This window comes from Maniola hyperantus, chromosome 13, assembly GCF_902806685.2.
Source record: "Maniola hyperantus chromosome 13, iAphHyp1.2, whole genome shotgun sequence".
Classification (NCBI taxonomy): Eukaryota; Metazoa; Arthropoda; class Insecta; order Lepidoptera; family Nymphalidae; genus Maniola; species Maniola hyperantus.
This window is the reverse complement of record NC_048548.1, coordinates 8,490,082-8,516,094: the sequence shown is the minus strand read 5'-3', so window position 1 is coordinate 8,516,094 and position 26,013 is coordinate 8,490,082. Positions and strand designations below refer to the sequence as shown.

General features: G+C 36.0%; 4 protein-coding genes across 5 annotated transcripts in view; 1 reads left to right on the top strand and 3 right to left on the bottom strand.

The window, feature by feature from the left end:
- Nucleotides 1-2,962, bottom strand: part of LOC117987972 (serine/threonine-protein kinase ATR-like) — a 28,243-nt gene extending 25,281 nt beyond the window's left edge. The window contains exons 1-3 of the mRNA XM_034975056.2: nt 2,739-2,962; nt 2,420-2,545; nt 157-1,585 (exon numbers count right to left, since the gene is read on the bottom strand). Of these exons, the coding sequence (XP_034830947.1) occupies nt 157-1,585; nt 2,420-2,545; nt 2,739-2,875 (1,692 nt within the window). The 5' untranslated portion in view covers nt 2,876-2,962. The remainder of the gene's footprint in view (nt 1-156; nt 1,586-2,419; nt 2,546-2,738) is intronic.
- Nucleotides 2,963-3,993: 1,031 nt separating this feature from the next.
- On the bottom strand, nt 3,994-23,520 carry Hrs (Hepatocyte growth factor regulated tyrosine kinase substrate). Of its 2 annotated transcripts, XM_034975057.2 has the most exons (13): nt 23,361-23,520; nt 23,030-23,114; nt 22,821-22,924; nt 20,881-21,041; nt 18,937-19,052; nt 18,267-18,387; nt 17,503-17,613; nt 9,898-10,045; nt 9,612-9,778; nt 8,633-8,766; nt 7,211-7,337; nt 6,420-6,617; nt 3,994-5,878 (listed from the first exon to the last, which is right to left on the bottom strand). In XM_034975057.2, exons 1-13 carry the CDS (start codon nt 23,392-23,394, stop codon nt 4,502-4,504), a joined length of 2,883 nt encoding a protein of 960 aa, XP_034830948.1. In that variant the 5' UTR covers nt 23,395-23,520; the 3' UTR covers nt 3,994-4,501. The 2 variants fall into 2 exon arrangements, with proteins under 2 accessions (XP_034830948.1, XP_034830949.1); XM_034975058.2 differs by lacking the exons at nt 20,881-21,041; nt 22,821-22,924; nt 23,030-23,114; nt 23,361-23,520 and adding an exon at nt 19,508-19,734.
- On the bottom strand, nt 11,421-13,293 carry LOC117987981 (targeting protein for Xklp2). Its single transcript, XM_034975074.2, has one exon. The coding sequence runs from the start codon at nt 13,194-13,196 to the stop codon at nt 11,799-11,801; it is 1,398 nt and encodes a 465-aa protein (XP_034830965.1). The 5' UTR covers nt 13,197-13,293; the 3' UTR covers nt 11,421-11,798.
- On the top strand, nt 13,718-14,180 carry LOC117987985 (U6 snRNA-associated Sm-like protein LSm5). Its single transcript, XM_034975081.2, has one exon. It carries the CDS (start codon nt 13,855-13,857, stop codon nt 14,140-14,142), a length of 288 nt encoding a protein of 95 aa, XP_034830972.1. The 5' UTR covers nt 13,718-13,854; the 3' UTR covers nt 14,143-14,180.
- Nucleotides 23,521-26,013: the final 2,493 nt, after the last annotated feature.

The following is a 26,013-nucleotide window of genomic DNA, read 5'->3' as shown; positions in this document are numbered from 1 at the left end:
TAATAAAATTTTCATTCAGTGGTCTGTATTGATTGGGACAAAACTTTTACAGGACAAAAGCATGCAGACTATTCTGTAATAAATACAAGGCTCTTTGATTAAAATTTGTTCATTAGAACCAGAGATGCATAAATTATATTTTTACTGGTAACTTACCTCTTTTATTGCATCAGGATTTTTATTTATTACAACTGAGTTATACAAAAATGTAATACTTCTGTTCCAAGTATCATTAACTTTAGTATTTAAATAAAGTTTAGCAATTAAAAGATACTTTAAAATTTGTAGTTTTGTATCATCATTGAAACATGCAAAATTATGCTCAGAGAATTGAGGGGTGTTTTGGAAACATAATATTTGTAGTGTTGTATTTAAATCTTCATTGGTCATTGTTTCATTTAGGTTTATTGTACTAAGAACTGTATTCATAAACAAATCTTTTGTACACTCATTGCTAATTATCATATTTTTATGGTCCTTTATTAGTTGGGTTAAAGTTGTCCATATATTTAAAATAGCTTGCTTGTCTAATAAGGTCCTAAGTTTATACTTTACAAGTTTTTTGGTTTCTGCATTAACTTTTTCCAGTATTCTCAAACTAGCATAACATCTTGCCAAATGATGATTTATTAGAAATCCATCAATTTTCAAACTTTCATTAGTCTGAATTAATTCAATAACTGTCATTACTTCTTTGTAGTACCAATTTTCATGTAATTCTACTTTCCTTGTGGCATTGCTTTTAATACATTCCACAATTTGGTCACAGTAGCAATCAGACAATTTTTCAATCTGAGAAGAATCCATGTCAGTAATATTTATTAGGTTTTGAGGAAATTCAAGTTTACTGCTTAGTGATAAGCAATATAGTTGTAGTTCTTTATCAAAGATCCTGTTTGCTTTGTTGTTCAGTATTGTGGTGCAGATTGCTATCAGAACATTTCTGTTTTCCATTTCAAAGTCATTTGTTATATCTTGTAACAGTTCCAAGAAAATTGTATTAAATTTACTAAGAAGTATTTTGTTAACTTCAGATTTTTCATATAGTACACTCATGGATTGAACAAGTGCATCAATACAAGATAACATTTTTCTATAGACACTTGAGAAAATGGTTTTGAACTTGACAATGGATACTTTATTCATATTCTGTATCAACTGAAAGAAAAACTTTAGGCAACAATATTTCAGATCTATGCTAAAGTTTTCTATTGCAAAAAGTAATTGTTTAAAAATTTCGTCTTCCAGATCTTTTTGATTATTATTATGTAATAAACTGGGTGGTATGCTTTCTGATAACAGCTGTAGGATTAAATCAATTAATAGCTTGCATGTATCAATATCTTTCACTTTAACGTGAATGGGTTCTAAGTTGATATCAAGATTTGGCATTTGTACATTCTCAGGTGTGAAATTTTCTAGCACTAAATTTGCACTATTATTACTTTGATCATCTTTATAATACTGCAAAAGTTGTAGTAAAATCATGTAGTATTCCGAGTGAAATTTTTTATAGAATGTTGCTCTATTTGTGCATAGTATGTTTAAAATTTTTAATTGAGCATTCTTACTTGTTATGTGAAATCTGAAAAATTTTATTGATTAAAAATATAGTTCTTCTATATCTTTCCAAAATAAAACATGTTAAGGACATACAAGATTATAATACAGTCAAAACCATAGAGTGAGCCAGCGCATACTATCAGACCTTCATCTAAATATATAAAAGGAAAAGTTGACTGACTGACTGACTGATCTATCAACTCACAGCTCAAACTACTGGACGGATCGGGCTGAAATTTGGCATGCAGATAGCTATTATGACGTGGGCATCCGCTAAGAAAGGATTTTTGAAAATTCAACCCCTAAAGGGGTGAAATAGGAATTTGAAATTTTTGTAGTCCACGCGGACGAAGTCGCGAGCATAAGCTTTAAATTTTATAAAAGCTGAAAGTTTCTCTGCGTATTGTCCCCAACCCTGGGAGCAACATTTGTTTGGATGTTTGTTTGGATCATGGTGGCTTTGGGAGATACCTAACCTAAGGAGTAAAAAAAATTATGTCAAAGTATAAAGTCTAATTTTTTACATCATCATCATCAACCCATCGCTGGCTTACTACGGACTACAGGTCTTCTCCTAGAATGAGAAGGGTTTGGCTATAGTCAACTATGCTACATTTTAAGGAAACTCTCTAAATAAGTTTTCTAAATAGAACACATCAAAAATTATGAAACCAGCAGCATTTTAACTTTACATCTCTAGTAATTTTTGACATATCCATAGAACACAGTCTTATGCTGGTTGTTCTAAAAGCTGGCAGCTACTCATTTGTGATAGTCTGTCCACCCAGTGTAGGATACTTTAGCCTATGTTTAAGTTAGTAAGTACTTTTAGAATTCATATAAATCAAATTCTTACCGATCTAGCTCTTTCACTGAGCACACGTAAAATAATCTGCCAAGAAGCCATGTATTAAAGGCGCAATAATAGGAATCCGGACACTTAGAAGCCCCCGGACGAGGCACCAATACTTCTGAAAAGTCCCTGAAAAACGAAATCGGTGAAAAACTGAAATCAACTGACTTTCCTTTGACCAATTTAATAATCCAGTTCTGGATTCTTTATAAGAGTTTTGTGTAATAGGTATAATAATACATAATTAGGTATACCTAATATTATTTATTATTTTATAATTACCATAATTCAATCACTTTAAATTTTGAACATAATAACTTACCCAGTTAGTTTCAGGATAGAAGTTAACAATCTATCGAGACCATCTGCAGCATGCTCCAAATTGTTAAATAGGAACAGAGTAGGAGCATTGAACATTTGCCAAACGGTGAATGGACCATCGTTACAGTCATCTTCCATTATTTTAAACGTAAAAAGAACATAAAACAGATGTTTTCTTCGTTTTTAATAAGAAAACAATTATAAAACCTGATTCAAAATAAACACTTCCCGCCACAGAGTACATTATTCCCGCTTTATGTGGAATGTGGATGGGCGATTGTGAATGACATTATTCGAATAGTTCGATTGTAGAAATCATTTAAATTATTCGAATAACCTACCAAACCATTCGAATTTGAAGAAAAGGAAAAATACCTATATAAGAATGTATTGCGCCGTCTCATTCCCTCCGATTCGAATTTCATAACTACTATAAATTCGAATATACATAACCTCATCTAAAAGTAAACTCTATCGACTAAGAAAAAATACCCAATTTTGTGTGGCAAATTTTATCATTCAACCATCAAACTAAAATAATTACTATTTTGTATTCGTATAACCTCATTTAATCTAAAAGTGAACTCTATGTTCTGAGAAAAATAGCCCAATTTTTTATGACAAATTAAATGAATGAACGACTATCAATTAAAAGTCGACTTTATTGTACTAGAAAACAGCCCAATTTAGTATGGCAAAGTAAATGAATGAAACTAGCGGTTTAATTCGAATTTGCGAACTAGCGGTCGATAGTTTCTGCATTCGATTGTTATTATTAGTAGTATCAAACCATTCGATTGTTGGAACTATTAACAACCGCCCATCAGTAATACATAATTGGTCTGTGGATACAAGGTAAGTGATGCACCGACCGCCACAGACTAGTAATATAATCACAGAATATAATCATAGAAGAGTGTCAAACCATAGAGTAAAGTGTCAAACACAGAAAAAAAGATGTCAATCTCAGAGGAACAACCATGGTGCGACAAGACTATTTTGGCGCGTGGTGAATATCGGAACTAACTTTATCTTTTAGTCGGCCCGATCGCATTTGTAATATTGAAAATATATAAATATGGATTAGTCTATGAATGAATGACGGGTTTTATTAAGGGGGTCGCCAATGTTTTTCAACTTGCCTAGGGGTCTCGTCTCCAAAAAGTTTGAAAAACAATGTTTTAAGCACTTGCAAACTATAATAATATTATAACAAGGCTCAGAGTACATAACAGAAAAATAAGTGTAATAAAAAATCATTTTTCGTAGGATTTTATTTGTAGCATAAATCAAAACTTAAATGTAAATATTACAAAACAATATTATTTGCAAAGAAAAATAAAATATTTTTGAATTTCTATAATAATAATAATGATACTTTTTTATTTTTATATTAATATTATCTAAGTTAACTACGTATGTACGACATATATTTTTACATTTTAGCACATTTACATAGATTACAAGGCCTTTTTTCTAAAACCTAAATTGACTACTGCCAGTGAATCATAATATTTTGTTTATAACGTAAGACTGTGATGTTGTGTTATTCCCTGAAATTTGGGATGGGCCATATTCCAATTTTAACAATAGATCAACATTAAAAAATTTAAAAGCTGAATGAGTACATGCTTAAAATTAGACAAAAATTAACACCATATCACATTCCTAAACGAATTATTGCAAACTTGTCGAAATTCCTATCAATATTACAATTAAACAGTCTAATAAATAGATCTCTTCACAGACCAGAATAATTTAGCTTCAATCAAAACTTATTAGTTCTGCAGTGTTGTTGTTGTGTTCTGACTTTATTGATGTCGGCTGTGGTTGTGGCAGTTGGTTTTGCACCGAGGCTTGCTGGCTGGGTGGCCCGTTCCCAAAGTTCTGCTGCACCTTCACAGGTGGCCCTTGCATGTTTTGTGGTATCCCCTGCTGTTGGTTTTGATTAGGCATTTGTTGAGGCGCCGGCCCTTGTTGAGGCATTTGTGGAACCTGTTGAGGAGCACCTGCCATCATGTGATGCGACATTTGTTGTCCTTGTGGGTTGCCCTGCATATTCGGAGGAATTTGTTGACCCTGGTTCATCACTTGCTGATTTGGCTGCTGCATGTTTGGACCTTGCGGCATTGGCTGTCCTTGCATCATCGCTTGTTGGCCTTGCGACTGTGTCGGATTACTTGGCATTGGCATTGGTTGCCCTTGTGTCATCTGAGGTTGCTGCTGCATTTGCTGTCCTTGGACTTGAGATTGTCCTGGAGGTAACTGTAGATTCTGACCAGGTAATTGGCCTTGCATCATTTGGGGGCCCATTTGTTGGCCAGGTAATGGCACAGTTTGTCCAGGTAGTGGCATTTGTTGCATGTTTGGCATCTGTGCTTGCTGATTGTTTTGCGGATTTTGAACATTCATTGGATACCCTGATACTGGAACTTGGTTATTATTTGGATGACTGCCTTGCATTTGAGGCATTCTCATGTTTGGCATTTGCATTCCATACATTGGATTGTTAGGGTTAGTCTGTTGGTTCAATGGCTGGCTGATGGTCATAGGGGGCATCATTGGAGATTGCTGCGGTTGATTTGGTACATTTTGTTTTGGTAACTGATTGGGCTGTTGATTCTGTTGAGGTATATTTTGACCGGGGAGACCGTTTGGCATATTTGGCGGCATGATTTGGTGGATGCCAGGTTGGTTTGGCATACGCATCTGTTGCATTTGCTGCATCATCAGCTGCTGCTGGTGAGGTAACTGCTGGCTCATTGCTGGTCGGAGATTTGGTTGGTTCATTGGGGCTTGGATGCTAGCTGGTGGTTGACTTAACCCCATGCCCGACGTGGCCATGGCGTACGTGTTCGTCATTTGTGGCATAGAATGAGATACTTGGTTAACGTTTAAGGGTAAATTGGCTTGCGACATTTGAGGTTGTCCAGGCATTGGGACATTTCCGTCAGTGGTGGCTTGGGGCATCATTTGAGGGTGAAACTGTGGATTGGCGTAGGGGGGTTGGTTCTGATATCCGCCGGCCGTCGGTTGGTAATGCATCATTGAAACGCCAGGCATGTAGAAACCACTGTTCGCAGACATCATGTATTGGTGCTTCTGCTGTTCTTGCCTCATTTGCATCTCTCTTTCTTGCTCCTGTAAAATAATACAAAATTTTGAAATATTCAATTGAGCATCCTTTAATGCACAATATAACTCATAGCTTTAGGCCGCTTCCTGATAGGTCGGTACGGCAGCTCGCCGGACCGAGGCGATGTCGAGCTCATATACATCAGGGGACTCCTTCATTAGACAATGCACCACGACAGCTGACCGTACAGCGAGTCCACGACATTTCGCTTACAAATTAGTTTGTTACGTAGGTTTTATTCTAAAACTTAAATCAAAAACTTTTAGTATGTACTAATTTTAGACTTTACTCAAAACGCGTCGTTCTCCACCGCCTCGGCTGCCTAATGCCTGCGATTGCAGTCAGATTGATTTTGCCTATCCATATTGGCTGGATTACCTGCACCCTCAGCAACGCCAGGGCCACTGATAATGCAGATACTCGTGCTTCTTCTTCCGCATAGCCTACAGCTTGGCCGCCACTTGCATCTGGCGCTGTCTCTCCGCGGCCTGCGCCAGTCTGGTCTATCTTGCCTGTTAATATTGTATAGCCTGGACTATTATTTACCTGCACCCTCTGTAGCGCCAGCTGCCGCTGATACTGAAGATACTCGTGCTTCTTCTTCCGCATGGCCTGCAGCTTGGCCGCCATTTGCATCTGGCGTTGTCTCTCCGCCGCCTCGGCCGCCTGCGCCAGTCTGGCCGCGTGTTCCGCGCGTAACGTATCGAGCGCCGCACGGCTGTCACGCACTTGCGCTATTTTATCCTGATTAAATATGGATTTAAGTTATTGCAGTATGAAATGTACCAAAATATTTTAGGCTCTAAAGGGCTTCAGAGACGGTCAGGCGGCTTGACATCAAGCACATAGTTTTGTTTTGCTTCATCTCAAGCATCAAGCAAACAATGTAAACGGTCAAAATGCTTGGCTCAAGCAAAAAACTACGTGCTTGACTATCTCGGAAGCCCATAAGGCTGAGATCTTTAGAACTGATACTGCGTAGACTGTACTTAAAGATAAAATGTCACACAGTTGTCTCTGGCATAAATCAAATGAAGCTTTTTTGAACTCAAGTAGGTACCCGAAATGCTCAACAGACTACATAAGAGAAGCAATAGACACATCTCTCTGTGATACCATTCACAAGGCTGGTATCAGAGAAACATTAAAGAACATAACCAGTGTGATATCAAAGGGGCGACACGATCCTCAAAGTTGAGGGAGCGACGCAGGAAGAACTCTATAACAGATAACTGAGTAGTTTCCTGCGGGAGGGATGTGATGACGTTACACAAGAGCTGTGATTCGTCGTCTATCGAGTGTGTGTGTGTGTGTGTGTGTGTGTGTGTAGTTTGTACCTGTAAGCTCTCCAAGTACACTCGCTTGTCATCCTGTTGCTGGATGTAGCGCAACAATTTGGAGTGCATCGCTGTTATGTTCATGAACAGAGTCTGCACAGACGTGTCGTTGGCGATCGAGCGTCCACTGAATTACACACCGTAATATTAATAACATCCTTATGTATCCGCAAAACAACAAAGCTAAGGACCGCATTAGCAATAGGGATGGTGCCGACTAGTCAAAACAGCAACTTTTTATCAAACGTCAAAACGCTCGCTCAGTATGGGAGCTTGTATGAAATACATAGATGTAACACCAGTTTGGCGAGAGAAAACCTGAGCCTCAATAGCTCAACCGGTATAGGAGTGGACTGAAAACCGAAAGGTCGACGGTTCAAACCCCGCCCGTTGCACTATTGTCGTACCTACTCCTAGCACAAGCTTGACGCTTAATTGAAGAGGAAAGGGGAATATTAGTCATTTTAAAAAAAATGGCTAATATTCTTTAAAAAATAATAATAATAATAATGTATATATTTGGTGTACGCTTGGTATAAAAAAATTAAAAAAAAAACTTCTTTTCGTCGTAGGAACTTTTTGAGTTATATCAATAATTTCAAATGGTCAGCAAATTTAAAACTAATAGAGAGAGAGCCAGCGCGTGCCAGACCTTCATTATTTTATAAAAGCTGAAAGTTTCTCTGCGTATTGTCCCCAACACTGGGAGGAATGTTTGTTTGGATCATGGTGGCTTTGGGAGATTAAAGGTAATAAAGTTGTAAATAAGTCAATTTTTGAATATTTTCTTCGGAATAGTATAAGAAGTCACGTCATACATTGTCAGACACTTAGTGTCGTGGTAATCCCCTGCCTGTCTGGCAGGGAGTTACCACGGGAAATAAACTTTAAGGGTACTTTCCTCCCAGAGTTGGGGACAATAGATAAACTTTCAGCTTTTATAAAACAACGAAGGATTGGCACGCGCCGTCTCTTTAGTCTATAACAGTGGACGTGGATTTAACGAATTTTGGAAGACCATCTATTTAATAATTACTATGAAATAATTTACCGTTGTGATAAATAGGCATCATCCTAATTCTTCGTACAAGTACACAATTTATACTATCCATACTAATATTATAAATGCAAAAGTGTGTTTGTATATCTGTTACTTTTTACAGTCCATCCGTTAAACCAATTTTGACGAATTTTGGTACAGAGGTAACTTGCACCAAAGGCTACTTTTTGTTTCGGAAAATCAGAGAGCTTCCACGGGATTTATAAAACACCTAAATCCACGCGAACGATGGCTCAGACATAAGTTTATGTCAAGACATACAAGACTAACATACAAGAGGGTCTAGCACCGAAATGTTAAAGCTGCAATGTAATAGGTAACTACAAATGTTTTCGATTGACACTCTCAAATTATATACATACCGCGATGAATTGCTCTTCATTCTGTTGACAAATATTTCTACTTGAGATTTGAGTGTTTCAACGAATTCCTCTATTTCTTTGTCTTCTGCTTCTTCGTCTTGGTCTTTGGTTGTAGAAGGTTTGGCGACTTCTTGCTGGAATGTAATAGACTTTTAAAGTGAAATTAAATACGTAGAACCTGTAAGATTTCTGAAATTACATACGTAGTACCTGTAAGATTTCTAAAATTACATACGTAAATACATACGCATGAATTAAATACGTAGATTCTGTAAGGTTTCTGAATGATGTAACTCTAATAAAAATACTGTTTATTTAACCTTAGTTTAATTTCAACGATAATTCTACTTGTTCACGACCAGTTTTCTACATAACTCTCATGCGCAAGTACCACTAAATGTAAAAAAAGTTAAAAAATAGGCGGTTTTAAATTAAAACATTACTTAGCCCAATAAACCACTCTGAAATTGGACCATCTATTTAACTTTTAAGTGAGTTTTAATATGAAATGGTCGAATTTCAAAGTGATTATATTATGGAGATAAGTATATAGTATAGTCAATAAAAGCAAAAGCCAGGCTAGCATGCTGATTTCCTAATAGTGTTCAACGATTAATGAAAGCCACCGAGCTCATTTTGACTTTGACAGTTTGATTTTACATAGCTGCTTCACTTAGCAACCTTAAAATGGTTTTTCTTTGAAAACCTTCAAGGGGTTAAAATAATGTCAAACATTATTTTACCCTCATTACTCATTTGGTGAAGGGTTAAAAACATGTTTGACATTATTTTAACCTGTCACCAAATGAGTCGAGTCAACACTTTAAGAGACATATCTACAGGAGATGATCGTCATGGGTTGAGGCAACGATAACCTTTATTACAGTTGGTTGCTTCAGTAGTTCCTGTCCAAGTACCGCGACAGTTCCGAGTTGGTCATCGAGCTGTGTGCCTAAGTACTAGATGATATAAAGCATACCTCAGCTATATCGCTGGTGCCATGCGATGACGGCGCGGTGGGCGCGTTGGCCGTGTCGCGCGACAGTCGCTGCTCCCAGTAGTTCCTGTCCAAGTACCGCGACAGCTCTGAGTTGGTCGTCGTGCTGTGTTCCGGAGACGCGCTCACTGATGACGGGGTCGGTGATACTGAAATAGAAGGCTGAATTACTTCTACGTCACATGTCACATATTTTGGCGCGGACTATACCATGCATTTAAAGTAAGAAGACCATCAGCATACCACAGATAAGTAATTATATACTTACTTGGAGGGTGCAAGCTGGTTTCAGGCGCTATATAGGGACGAGATTTGCGCTCTTTCTCCTTGTGCTCAGCCTCGGACTGGCTGAGAGCAAGAGCGAGCTGCAGTTCCTCCTCCTCTTGAAGTTCCTCCGCAGTTTTGCCTGGACGTTTCTAAAATTAATAACTGTTCATTTTATTTGTGACCTCGTAGTTTGTACCTGTATATGCGGACTGACATGATTGCGTTTTCGTACAAGCACTTCAGCCACACAAGTAGATATTCTATATCTACTCGTGTGCTTCAGCGCTTGGATATACCGGTAGACTTGGAAGTACCTGGGCCGTGGTGTGTGGGAGTCCCTACAAGGGACACCATGTCCAGAATGGTTAATGGTCCATGTTAATTGGTTTTTAATGATGATGATGATGAATTTTACTTGTTTACCTATCAGTGACGTATGGCGTAGTTACGCCACCAACGTTGATTGATGTTTTTTATTTCTGTCCGTATTACAGCAAGCTCATAAAAGGTCATATTCAAACTGTCATAACTCCTGAACTATTCGATTAATAGCTTTTATTTTGGTGTTAATTTTTAGAAAATATCTTGTTCTATCCAAAGAATGCAAAAAACAAGCAGGTTAATTGCCTAGTTTTCACAAAAATCTTTTAAAAAAATGAACCTAATTTTTGTCATGTTTTTTTCGGTCTTCAATTTTTTTCTGATGTTAATGACAAAATTAGTCAATACTTGTAACACTAATTTGTTGAGTACATTTTTAGCTATCGAACAAATTTAGTTTTGTGTCTGTAGGACTGCTACATCATGAGAAATTGCTAAATAAATGCAAGTACCTTTGCTTAGTCGAAATGAAAATTAAAATGGCTGCCATTTCAACAAAGTTGATTAAAAAAAATAAAAAAAATTGATTTGTCGATAAAATTGTTTGTATCGCTTACCCTTAACGGGTCCGACATCGGTAACCAGACACACTGTATATAAAAGTGATATAAAACGAAAAGCTGACTGACTGATCTATCAACGCACAGCTCAAACTACTGGACGGATCGGGCTGTGGCATGTAGATAGCTTTTATGACGTAGACATCCGTTAAGAAAGGATTTTTGAAAATTCAACTCTTTAAGGGGTAAAATAGGGGTTTGAAATTTGTGTAGTCCACGCGGACGAAGTCGCGAGCATAAGCTCGTTTGATATAAAATTCAATTAAATAACTAGGCTACTTTTTGTCCTAGATAAAAAGATAATTCAGTTACCCTAGGATTTTTAGAAACATAAATCCTCTAATACATTAAATAAAAAATACAGTAGGTAAAACCTTTAGTAACCACATTCCAGGAAATTAGATAAATTCTGTCCAACCAATAATACCTACAGTTACCAACAATAAGTTTATAATGAGTAGGTATGTATAATACTTCAAGACTATTCAGAATATCAAGGTTTATAAATGTAGGATAAAGGATTCATAGGAGCGAGCGAGACCAATAATTAATCTATGGATTCATAAAAATAAGACACCAAAAATTATTGCATGCATATTTATTACCTACAAAATACAAAATCTAAATTACTTAAAAATCAAATGTCATAAAATTAAGTCATAATTTAGTAAGTGTGAAAAATTAAATATAAACTACTTAACAAACTATTTATTTTTCAGTCTCCTAACAAACTTGGGTGTTTCAAGAACTGTGAGAGGTATATTAGGGTTTTCTAGAAGGTTAGGAACTAAAGGGGGAATAGGTTTTGTGTGCTGCACTAGTTTAGGTATCTGTTCTTGTACCTCTTTCCTCATTAACCAACTTTTATTACAAATATACAAATTAAAATGTTATAAAATAAAATCATAATTATATTTAAAAGATTATTGTGAAGAACTATATATTAAACTACCTAACAAAACTATTTTTTTTGTCTCCTAAGAAACTTGGGTGTTTCAGGAACTGTGAGAGGTATATTAAGCTTTTCGGGAAGGTTGGGAACTAATGGGGGAATAGGTTTTGCGTGGTGCACTAGTTTAGCTCTCAGTTCTTGTAGGGCTCTTTCCTCTGCCTTCTGTTGCTCTCTTTCTTTTTGCTCAGTATATTTTTTATTTTCTTCCTCTTTTTCTTTCATCAGCTTGTCAAACTGTTCTCTCTCAGTTGCTCTTTTTTGTGTTGCCAAGTCAAAAGGCTTAGACATTATTTGAGTTGGTTGTAGAACTGGCTTGAAGGGTTTCTTATACAAAACCACAGGTGGTTTTGCCTCAAACTTTGCACAATTTTCTTTATTCTCTGATGTGGTGGAACTTGTAGCAGTCCTATTGGTTGTACTTTTCATTATCTTTTTAACCGCAACAGGCAAGGGCTGGGCTTTAAACTGTGATGCGAGCTTCCGTTCCTCTTCCAGTTGGCGTTTAATATTTTCCTCATGCTTACGTTTCAGCTCCTCATCTCTCTTTTCAAATGAGAAGGGTTCCGGTTTGACAGGGCCATGATGTATCAAGGTCTTGGTGTGTTTCTCTGGCTTGTTGGGTTGATTTTCATTTTTTTTCAAATTACTCAAAGAGTCAACAGGTTTTACTCTTTTATAATGGAATTTAGGGCTTACTGCCTTGGTCACTGGTGCAGGAGACCTTATTGGACCGACTTTTGGCTTCTCAAGGATGTGTTTGGGAGCAGGTCGAGCTTTAAAATTAAGAACAGGTTCTGGAGAAGGGGCTGGCTTTTTAATGACTTCTGTCAATTGAAATGGCTCGGGCACTGTAAGTGGTTTTCTTTGAATCCCTGGTAAGTTTGTGGGCCCTTCAATTACCGATTTGGGTATGGGATTCGCTTTGATTTTAAATTTCCTGATTTCTGCTAATTCTAATTCTTCTCTCTCCTTTTGGGACAAAACGTGATGTGAACGGGCACGATCCTTACATCTAAGTTTAGGTGACTGAGGGCGAGTGAGGCCGTGAGGAACGAATTGTGCTTGCCCAACAACAAACGTACTTCGCTTCCAAGTATGAAATCGATCAGGCGTATTCCTCTGAAAGTGGTAAATGGATTCAGCTACGGACACAAACTTAATTTTCGATTGCTCCGGCGTACAAGATTGTTGTCTGTGTCTCCTGTAAATCTCTTCCTTTATCGTAGATAAGTCACTCACTGAAAGCGATTTTCTCATGTAGCAGTTAACATTGTCAAAGCTATTTTCACCCAGCTCCAGAAAACCTTCGTCAGTTGGTGAAACTAACTCCTCTTTTATTTTAATTGATCTTCCGTTTGGTGTGTACGGCATGTCACCTCGAAAATCGGTAATATGCTTTCTGGACATAGCACCAACAATAGAAACTTGATTACGATTTTAAAATTTTATTCTCAAACTTCTCAAATCACAGGTCGCAGTTTCGCACTGAGCATAAACTAGAAACCGTTAAATTTCAAACGAGAACTGCTGACTGCTGTCAGTTGATGATATCTCTATGGTTGTCGGGGTTGCTATTAAAAGATCTACACGAAAGCGGGTAACTTTAGAAAGACGATAAACATTGCCTTGGACATAAAATTAAATAGAACCGCGGCGGCGCGGCTCGAGTAAATCCCCAGTTAGCATCTTGGGCTCCACTAATTTTTTCGTAATTTTAATGCCATTATTTTTATTGAGCCTTCGACTCACAATGTTACCCGCATTTTTTGGAAAGCAGTTTCTTTTAGCATTTTTTTTTTCATAATTATTTTTATTTTCATTGAGCCCTCGACGTACAATGTTACCCGTATTGACTGAGACTGTAGTGCATTTTTTTAAGCAGTTTGCACAATTGGCAGCATTGAATTGGCTAAAAATTAAACGTCAGTTTGACAATCAATAATCAATATTCAAAAGCAAAACTCATCTGTACATCAAAAATTAAAAATAAAGCTGCAGACGATAATCTAAATAAATTGCAATTTATTATTTTATTTTACATAGATTTAGAATAACATTTATAGCAATGGCGCAAGCACTGCCGAATCCAAATACATTATTACCACTCGAACTTGTAGATAAATGTATCGGATCGCGCATACACATAATCATGAAGAACGATAAAGAAATGGTAGGAACACTACAAGGTTTCGACGATTTCGTGAATATGTTGTTGGATGACGTGACAGAATATGAATCAACGCCTGAAGGAAGGAAAATCACGAAGCTAGATCAGATATTGTTAAACGGGAACAACATAGCGATGTTGGTGCCTGGAGGTGATATGCCGGGAGATTCGTATGATGGACATTGATTTGATTATATAGGCAAAATAAAATAATTTTAAGGTTACTTTGTTCTTTTCTTATAATATGTACCATTAATACCTATTAGTCATCCCTCTTTCTAATTGAAAGTGGTAAATTGCTTTATACCAATAAGGGGCTGGAAAAAATTCCTTTGGGCAGATATAATAACAATTATTAAATGATTCTATAATAAGTGGAACCCATGGACTTGGAACAGCTAGATTTTTTCCTACCTATAATGATGTCACTAAATTATTTAATTAATGATCACAATGAGCAATCACAAGTTTGATTTGTATATTAGGAAAGAGGCATAATAGTATTGACAGAGGAATGACATTAAAATAGGTGCTTGGATTTTTCGGACCTGCTGGATGGGTGGGTCTCACTATTCCCATTACCCATTGCAATGTAATACTTAGACTGATAGTTTTTTTCAAATCAGTCTCTCTATACCCATTGACTGAAGAAACAACGAACGAACGAACGAACGCAAACCGACTATCAAAAAGTGTAATTTTTTACCTACTTTGAATAAGTTTTGACTTTGACTTTGGAAATAGACGAATGGAAATAGACTAAATAGAGCATTTTTATAACACCTGATAAAAATCTAAATCTTATAATATATTTATATCTAGTGGTCAGACTGATACATAATATTGAGTCAAGAATATTATTCAAATAAACAAGTGTTTTCTTGGTCACAAATAGTCACGGTATATAAACACAATGGGAATAGTGATACAAGTAGTATCAGTATAACCGTCTATGGGAAAGCCCAACAGGAATAGTGAGACCCACTGTGTTGGATGGATGGCTCGCAGTATCTAGCAACTCGCAAGTCCATGGTGGAACCATACTCCAAAGTCTAAACCCTAGTATCAATATTACTGCACCTGTGATAGTCCCACTTTAGAATTCCAGTTTTTTTAAGAAATTGTCTTTATGAAAAGAAAATTATATATAATTATATATATTAAGTTATCCACTTACTATCTATCAATTAAATACTTTGCTATGTTTGTTAATAAATTAGTAAAATGTTACACTAAATCACTACCCCTAATGCAAGAGTGTGTTTGTTTGTTGGTTTGTCCTTCAATCACGTCGCAACGGAGCAATGGATCGACGTGATTTTTTGCATGGGTTAAAGACCTGGAGAGCAATATAATATGCTATCCCCTTTTTATCCCGGAAAATCAAAGTTTCCATGGGAATCAAAAATCTAAATCCATGCGAACGAAGTCGCTGGCATCAGCTAGTAAGGTATAAGGTGATCAAATAAAACTTTATAAAGTATAATAATTGAGCTAGTTTCATTGCCTGGCTCACTTTTTCTCTATACTTGAAAAGTATACATGGTAAGTATATGCCAATATTAATTTAAACTAGCTTATGCTCGCGACTTCGTCCGCGTGGACTACACAAACTTCAAACCCCTATTTCACCTCCTTAGGGGTTGAATTTACAAAAATCCTTTCTTAGCGGATGTCTACGTCATAATAGCTATCTGCATGCCAAATTTCAGCCTGATCCGTCCTGTAGTTTGAGCTGTGCGTTGATAGATCAGTCAGTCAGTCAGTCACCTTTTCCTTTTATATATTTAGTTTAGACTAGCTTATGCTCGCGACTTCGTCCGCGTGGACTACAAAATGTCAAACCCCTATTTCACCCCCTTAGGAGTTGAATTTTCAAAAATCCTTTCTTAGCGGATGCCTTTTATTTTATTTTATTCAGATACAAGTTTGCCCTTGACTGCAATCTCACCTGGTGGTAAGTGATGATGCAGCCTAAGATGATAGCGGGCTAACCTGGAAGGGGTAGGGCAGTTTTTACCCATACCCCTTTGGTTTCTACACGGCATCGTACCGGAACGCTAAATTGCTTGGCGGCACGGCTTTGCCGGTAGGGTGGTAAAAAAAAAATTGGAATAAAAGTGGTATTGGATTTAAAAACAAAATAGATGTGAGACTTAAAATTTAAGCTAATCTTGTTCTGAGAAGTATTATCCATATTTCCATACTAATATTATAAATGTGAAAGTGTCTGTCTGCTCGCCTTTCACGGCCCATCCGTTCAACTGATTTTGACGAAATTTGGTACAGATATAGCTTGCATCCCGGGGAAGGGCATAGGCTACTTTTTATCCTGGAAAATCAAAGAGTTCCCACGGGATTTTAAGTAAACTAAATCCACACAGACGAAGTCACGGGCATCATCTAGTAATTTATAATAGTGTATTATCAGATCACAATAGATCGGCAACAGTCAATAGTACAGGGTCTGGAAGAAGCCCTGCACTGCCGCCAAACAACAAAGAAGAAAAGAAGATACCCACCCACTACATAGTGTAAAGTCAGCCCACTTTGAAAGGAAAACAACAATTTTATATTAAGTTTTCACAATTTAGTTAAAGTGGATCTCGATTCTCGAAGACCATTTTAGGCCACACATACAAAGCTATGGTGAGTCAGTTAGTTATAGGCAATTTCATAGAAATGTTGCATTTTCAAAATGTATCATTTCAAAAATTTATTTGTTTTAGAATCTGGTCGCTGCTGTCAATCAATTGTAGTATGGTTTGTAACAAGGTTTGTAAGAATTAATTTATGCTAAAGTGTGCAGTCCACCTCAGCCTTGCCAGCCTCACAGGTGCCTTGCGGGTCACAGCCCGTGCGGCTTGCAGTCTTCTTTGCATCACGTCGCGAACAGAGGCGCTTTGCAAAAGGGCCCCTGATGGGTTCGAAACTAGTTGTACAATGTCTGAAATATGCCCAGGTGCAATATGGCTCCGCTGTGGCACAGTTAAGAATATCATGGACCTTACACCATTTATCGTGAATCATACCAAAATGACCAAAACATTAATTTTACTATGTATTTAATAAATGGTTTAACACTAAAAAAGAGACTTCCAAAATTGTTTCCATAGCTTTTTAAAAATTTATAGACAAGTGCTTGGCTGCAATCAGATCTGCTGGCCAGCTGATGAAGCAGCTTAAAGGTCATTTCGCACGGCGTGATATAATTACAATATCCGGTACAAAATAGACATTTAAGGTTACAATAATTCACACAGGGCTAAAAATTGGTATGAATGATGGGAACATCAACATAAATCGATGGGAACTTTTCACAATTCATTTATATACCTACTGGTGTTCCCAACATTCATACCAATTTTAGCCCTATGCGAATTATTATAACCTTGAATGTCTATTTTGGACAGGACTATAATATAATTTATATATCCCGTATGAAATAAGGTTAAGATGTAGCGCGCGTGCCTAGAAGATATTTACCTATTCACTCTATATAGACTTGAAGGTACCTATATTAAAAATGACCATATTATTACTTACCTGAGGTTGAGCTGCAGGCCCGTAGTCGTTTGAGGTGTCAACAATGTCCAACTTTGCAGTAGAGGATGGTGGACGGCTTACTTTATCAAAACAGGCATCACAGACTCGGACCTAAGCAAATCATGAACAAACTAATTAATATACAATAATATACTCAAGTGCACAAATTGATAATATGAACCAGACTTGTACATAAGTAGTTCATAAGATTAAGTTAAGGGTTATAGACCCTAATGTGTTAATAGTTGATACACTGGCCTAATGCCGAGTACATTGACGCTTATAGGGGTCATTTTATATAGTGTAGACCATATGAAATGACCCCTATGCACGTCAATGTACGGCTTAATTATTGTAATGTGCGGCCAGTTGGCCGACTTGTCGACATTTGTACAAACTTGACACTTGCCACATTGTGTCAATGTTTAATAGAGACTCAACATGTATACATAATCCAAACCAGATGCTATGTAAAAAGAGACCAAAATTAAATGTTTTTACACATCTTTTGAGCCCTTCTTCGATACATGTCTAGTTTGATGAATTTATTATACTTAAATGTAGGTAATAGGTACATACCACGACTAATTTGACTATTTTATTAATTGTCGAAGTTTTCACCCAATTGCACGGGCCGTGGTCACGACGAGACCACGAACCGTGCATACACATTAATATAATAATATGTTGTTAAACTAAGAAATAAGCTTAAAATCATTAGTTCGTATTTATGTATTTGTAAAATAAATAAATAATGTGCTTACTTCTTTTTCAATACCAAATTTAGGTAACGTGGATGTCTTTGAACTGCATTGCTGACAGAAAACTTGGCCGCAAGCTCGGCAATGGTGTTTACGCACCATCAATGAGAAAGCTACTCGGCATCTAAAAACAGTGTTAAGTATAAGGCAAGGTGCATCAGCGAGGAAATATAGTGGTTGGTGGCAATCACAACAGGGCAGCAATCGGTAACCGTCGATGAGACACAGTAACATAAGATATTCAGATAATAAAAGAGGAGGAAGAAGGTATAATATCTAGAACTTTATTCTTGCCCTTGTCCGATTTTAAAAGGGTTGGGCATTCTTCTGTGTAAATGCAGAGATTTTGTTTAGATGTTAAAACCTTTAACACCACCAAGTTGTTGGATGCTGCTGCTCCATATAGTTTTTAATTTTTAACCCTATTTCATCTATGTTACGTATTTCACATTAGTAGTGGCCATCCATTTGCTAAGTAAGTACAAGCTTTATTTATTTAAAAAATATTTATATTCACAAGGTTCATTCAAACCAACTACGTAATATGGGTATTCTCATAGGAAGAATTATACTTTTGGAGGGTATATAATCATAATGTACTCATAATGTACTATGAAATTCTATTTAAATTGGTATAGCTAGAAATGAAGATAAAATATGAATAAAAGCAAACCTGTGGCAAACTTCTCCATTAGCCCACTCTGGGGCTGTGTCTGCAGAAAACATGGCGTCAGATTCCTTTAATGGTGGGAATTTGTGCCCTTCAGCCTTCAAAATATTTACTGTGTCCTGCCAACAATTTGATCACACTGTATCATGCACAACTTGAGTAAATATATACCTATCATGTTTTTTCAAACTGTCTTGTTACTAGTTGTTTGTTTTAAACTTTTTATTGTACATAAAAATAGAATATACATCGACGAACTTAATACCTAGACCTAGAGGTATTCTTTTCCACTGAACTTTTGGTAATGGGGACAGGGTGATAGAAATAGTGTGTAGATAGAGTTAAGTATGAAAATTTAAAAAACCTTTATGAACACAAATAAATAATTTAGGAGATTAAAAGAATGAAGAATATAAAGCACATCCTTTCAGTACGAATTTTTAAAACAATGATGCATTAGACGCTTGTTGTATCTCAGATATGACTCATGGTGACTGATAATAACATGATAATTTAGATATATACTTAGGTATGGTTTATTGTAGTGATAATTTTACTTAACTATTTTCATTACCTCTCCCATTTGTAGGTATATTAACCAAATATAATATCTGCTCTAAAAGCTATGATTACATTTATTACTCAGTGATTGAGTTATAGAGCAGAGCGGGAGTGCATTGACACCACTTTATAATCACACGATTTATCAAAGCATATAAATAAACGACACTAAGGGCAAATAAAATGCATATTATATCAATATTCTTGCAGCTCAACTTTATAAAAATCAAGTACCTAACTGTAACAGACAAAGGTATGACCTATTCTACACTTAATTAGATTAAACTGAAATCAATAGCATACTCCACATAATATGATACTATGATGACCTAATAATGACATTTATTATACTCACATCTTGTCTTGTATATCTATTCTAATATTGTAAAGATTATAGACTACTAATTCTCGCGACTTCGTCCGCGTAGACTAAACAAACTTCAAACCCCTATTTCACACCTTTAGGGGTTGAATTTTCAAAAATCCTTTCTTAGCGGATGTCTACGTCATAATAGCTATCTGCATGCTTTTCAGCCCGAAATTAGATCATGCAATATCTTCCGCTTGGATTCAGATTTATTAAAAATCCCATAAAGCTAGCAGATAGACAAACAGTACTATGGTAATAACATATCATATTGAATTTCTAAAGGCAGAAAAACATGTTTAACACGCTATGCAATGTGTTCTACTGGTCATAATAATATAATATAAAAAATATCATATTTCAAAAGATTTGATTTAACTTCGCGTCGCATTTTATCGTGTAGCTTCGCGTGTTATGAGTAGGTAATAATTATGTTGGTATACATATAAACAGGCAATAATAAATGTTGCATATCTCTACAAATAGCCCTATCAATCAAGAAAGGAATCAATGAAGGATAACACTTCTTTTAGTCTTGTAATAAAAAAATTGCCTTCAAGTATAAGTCCTCTCTAATTTTTTATCATAAACTGTTACTTTAGAGATTGTACAACTGAAAGAGTACCACAAAAGTTAAATAAGTTCCTATTTTGCTAGTTTGGTCATAATTTGTAAAAACAGCCTGCATTAGAACTACTCACTTGCTGCACCCCTGCTCTGCACCTCATAATAATATGATCCATTAGGATCATATTATTATTATTAGTCATTAGACTAGAATCAAAATATCATTTGGAAATACTTTATGAAAAATCTACATCACAAAAGAATCAAGGATATTTCCTTTCAAGGATATGTAATCAGGATATTTCCTTTGTGATGTGACATGACATTTCACACTATCGGCCAGCTGGTAATTAGTTTGTTCACGAACCTCACTTTTGACTCGATTGTGGGTTGGAACATTTTTTAGGGAAAAATGTTCATTTAAAAATTGATATAATAAATCCATAGCAAACCTGGACAGCTCTGTACTTGGGGTTATTTCGGAAGGCGAAAGCCCAAGCTTGTATCAGATCCAGAATCTTGGTGCGCAAATTGTCATGCTGTGTGGTCTTCACCAAATCGCGCAGCATCTCACAGAATACCTTTGAAGCCACTTCATCATGAACTCCTGAGCCTAAAACATACTTAAACTTACACGACAGTCTAGATTTTGACATTGCATTCAATTTGGGAGCACTGTAGTAACAATTAAAAAAAAGATTCCAACGAATTGAGAACCTCCTTTTTTTGAAGTCAGTTAAAAATATAAGCATAAAAAATTCGTACAGAGCTGATGTTGCTGTCTGTGGCTAATTTAAATGCATCCATAACGTTTAAAATAACAAAACACCTATTTAAATAGATTATATGAATTATGTCAGTAATCAATCTAACTAGATTTTCTAATACTTAAAAAATATGAAGGTCAATTCCCACACTATATTGAATTGATACTTTATTCTCCACTGAAAATCTATAATAATACAATAACAAAAGTTTCATTATTTATAGTAAATAGAATCATATTCCAATAATGATAATCATATTTCTTTATCTAACAATAAATAAAGAAGTCATATTATGATATATACTGTGTCAAGAAACCATTATTGGGGCCGATTCTCTTGTACACAATCTCTCAACTAAACTAAATTAACGGGTCTAAATCTAGTGCTATCCTTTTCCGCAAGCAACATTATGAAAGGGATAGCAATAGATTTAGACGTGTCATTTTAGTTTAATTTAGAGTTTGTGAACAACGGAATTAGCCACATTATCTAACTAAATATAAATTATTTACATTATTTATCATTTCATAAAGTGACAAATATTAAGAATCTTACACATTTTTTAATTATTATGCAATAAAAATATCAGTGCAGTAGGTACTCTACAACAAACAAATAGATTGTGTACCTATTCTTTTTACATATTAGATGATGCTCACTTCATCTGCGTGGATTTGTTTTTAAAAACTCCATGGGTACTCCTTGATTTACTTATTGATTATAAAAAATAGCCAATTATCCATCTCTGGGTTGAAAACTATCTGTCTACCAAATAGAATGTCCACGACTTTGTCCATTTAGATATAGGTTTTTTTTTAAATCCCATGGGAACTCTTTGATTTTCCAAGACAGAATAATAGCTTATATCCCTCCCCGAGATGCAAGCGAGATTTTTACTAAATTTCATCAAAATTGGTTAAGTGGATGGGCTGCGAAAAGATAACAGACATACTGTTACATCTAAATACATAAAATGATAAGCTGAATGACCGACTGATCTATCAATGCACAGCACACGCTACTGGACCAATTGGGCTAAAATTTGGCTTACACATAGCTATTAGTACTTAGACATCCATTAAGAAAGGATTATTAAAAATTCAACCCCTAAGGGGTTACATAAAGGTTTAATTTTTTTTAGTCCATGTGGTCGTAGTCCCGAGCTTAAGCTAGTTTGAATTATTAAGTAAGTATGGAATTATTGACTTATATATTACTTCATAAGGACAGGGCCATTGAACGAGCAAAATGGCACCGACTCATTGGTCCTAAAATGTTTATTTAGCACCAATGCAACCTCAGTGACGTCTGGATTTCAAACAGATCGTTCATTAGTATCTAAGAGGTGGCGCTGATTTATTTGGTTCCAAAACCATGGAAAATTTTGTTCGCTTGGGCATATCTTGTCATTCTTGTCATTTATATCGATGTATGAAATATGAATATTTAGTATTGAACTGGAAAACATTTACACACAATAGAATTAATTACAAGGAAAAGTCAAAAAACTTTTAATGGCTGAAATAGAGGAATAGAGAGCTAATTAATAATAAAAAGTGGCAAATTTCCTTATTATATTTAAATAGATAGCGAGCAACTTGTTACTACTGTAGCAAAGTACATACCACAGTTTTTTACAATACTCTCTAGAACTAGGAGAGCAAACATAGCCTGGTGAGGGTTCTGTGAGTAGAGCTTCTTTTTTATGGCTGCTACTGCATATTTAGGGCTAAAAATATCATAACAGCTTATTAACAAAATGGATAATGGCATTGAAATTATCATTATAAAGACAAATGAAAACATGGGAGACCAATGACAAAATAATACTTACGAACAGTCATTTTGTCTAATTAGATCACAAATTTGTAAGATAGAGGGCCAATCAGGGTCTAGGCGTAGATTACTTGTCGCTTTGTCTAGAAAAACATGGAAAATATTTCATAATAACAAATCGGATTGCAAAGTTTAGTACTTACTAAGAATCGTAGGGACCTAACGCAAAATAATCAAGCTATCGCTCTCAAATCACACTTCACAGTAGAATAAAAAAGAAAGTGATGCAAATTAGTAAAATAATCACTGAATAACTTTTCAAGAGGATAACGCAAGAAAAAACACAATTTATGTCAAGCTGATTTGAACGGTTCTATAAAGATTCTCACCTAGTAATTTGTCAAAATTATTAGCTCGAAACATCTTTTATAATTTAATTATTATTAGATATAGATTGAGAATGTAGAAAACAAACTTTTGTTTTAGAAAATCAAGATGATTCTTCGATGTAATGACAGCTCACTTCAACAATTTTGTTAATTTTTTGCGAATGTTGGTCAAGTTGAACGTCATTTGTCATCTTCTTTTGATAGTAGTTTTGCGGCTCTGGGTTCTAGTTCTTTGGAGACATGATGGCGTCACCACAAGCTTGCTTGAAATGAACAACATACAGTACAACAAGGCTCTCTTGCCACTTCAATGACATTGACAGGTGGGCGCTGTTGGAGAACATAGGAACATAGGCTTAGAATATTCAAACAAACACAAAGGGGACACTTGACGGCAACGTTAGTTCTGATTTTCGCCAAGCGCCAAGATAGCCTTGTCGCATTGTCCAGCAATCATTGACAAACACCACAGAGTAATTTTTATAGTTCACCAGCTTAAACGCAAGAGGTCCATGCTGCCTCTATGATACTGCCCAGGGATGGATAGATTGGATAGCCATTAAACAGCGATGGAACAGCGCGACAAGAAAGGCTCTCTTGGCACTTGAATGACATTGACAGGATATATAATGTAGGTACTCTGTGAGGGGGGCTCTGTTAGAGAACATAGGCTATTCAAACAAGAACAAAGGGGACACAGAAACCGGACGTCTCTGAGGGACGTGACGGGACGGACTGGACGTGTATTGTTTAAACTTTAATCATAGAAAATGTTGACTTCAATGCCTTCAGGTAGCCGGACCGGACCGGATGAAAAAACCCTACTTATATTGCCCGCGGCTGTTCTTACCGAGTCCGGGGCATGTCCGGGGCCGGGGCCGTTATTGTTAAAATAACGCACCACTTTGTAAGATGTAAAGTAAACCTGTATAGTAGGTAGGTACGCGGCAGTTAAAAAATGTATTAGAATGAGATTTTGGCTTTGCAGAGCGTTGTCTCTGTCACTTTTACCTATATATTGTGACATTTTGTCTGTCTCGACGACAGAGACAATGCTCTACATAACCGCTATCTGTTTTTAGGTCGAGTCGAGGTACATTATTTTCTGCCGCGTACCCTACCTACCTACCTCGTGCTGCAAAACAATTTAAACTAATTTCTTTCTTCTTATGCTGTTTGTGCACTCATCCGTATTCGGTTCGGACTTCGTATCCGTGGTCCTTCGAAGTGGCAGTCATACAAATAGTTACGTCTCTATGAGTAACGTACATTGGATTTGTATTTTTTTGACGGATCCGTGAAATGCCTATTTTGAATCGCATTTTTACGAAAACGAATACCTACCTACTATTTTAGTGAATATTTTACATATATAACTTTTAACGATAGAATTAGTTAGATATCAGCGGATAGCTACCTACGTCTTATTTCATTACGTAGCGTAGTTAGATATAATAATTTATAATAATTTCATAGTAATATACTTATCTTATCACCTATCCTATGTAAAGACATCATCGATCAATTGCACGATTAATAAAATATTAAGTAGGTACATTTATGTATCAAAAATTGGAGGAAAATCTTTGTGCATATTTAGTTAAGCAATAGATTTTGACTTTTGTGAAAGTGCACTGTGCAATGAGTATACACAATTTCTTTAAAGAACATTTCAATGAATCTAACAGAAAGTTAACAAAATTAGTTAAAGGTATGGAAACTTTTAATCGAGAGTTAACTGAAATAAAGCTGAAGTTATCTACCCTCGAGATACAAATGTCGGCCATGAAGATAATATACAAGGATATCGTGGAACTGAGGAAATTGGTGATAATTTTGCACCCGTATTTGAAACCTTTATCATCCTAAATTACTATCGAACTATAATAATATTATGATCTACATATTATTTACTTCAGTTGTATAACTGCTGGCTTATTCGGTAAGTTTTTGTTCATGCCTAATTTTTTTTTCGATTTCTACTACTGATGTCGTAACGTAGTAACCTAAATAATATAGTACGCGACAGGTCGAGATTGCCATCAGGGTGGGACCGCTCCGTACACCCGCACAGCCCCCGTGCTAATCCGGCGCGGGCAAGCGTGGGCGCTGTGCGGCTGTGCGGGGCATCCCCCCGCCTCATACCCCGATTGCCATCTCTCGACTGATTCAATCGCATCTATACCTATCGTAATAAATTACCTATATTCAACATAATATATTTTGCGTAAATGAAAATAAGTAAATGCCTATTGAGTAGGTAGATAAGTATTGCCTTTTCGATCGTGGACCGCTCGATTTTTAAAATTCCTTCCATTTACGAATTTGTACCAAAAGCGGTAGTGTAATATCCGACTGGAAGTCTTATTTAAGTAGGTTACATTATTATTTTAACTTATCGGATAGGTAGGTATACGTACACTTTATTTTTAAAAATAGTTTCAGACAAAATTAGGACGACATCTACCTATATACCTACTATCTAAGTATACTAATAAATAAAATTGAAGTGTCTAGGTCTGTAATTTCTAAATAAATACCTAGGTACCTCATATTAAGCTCATTATGGTTATTATTAATCTAAGGGTTATTTGAACTGTAGGTACATTTATTATCTCTGTACTACTGAATCAAAGGTTTTTAAAAATTTTGT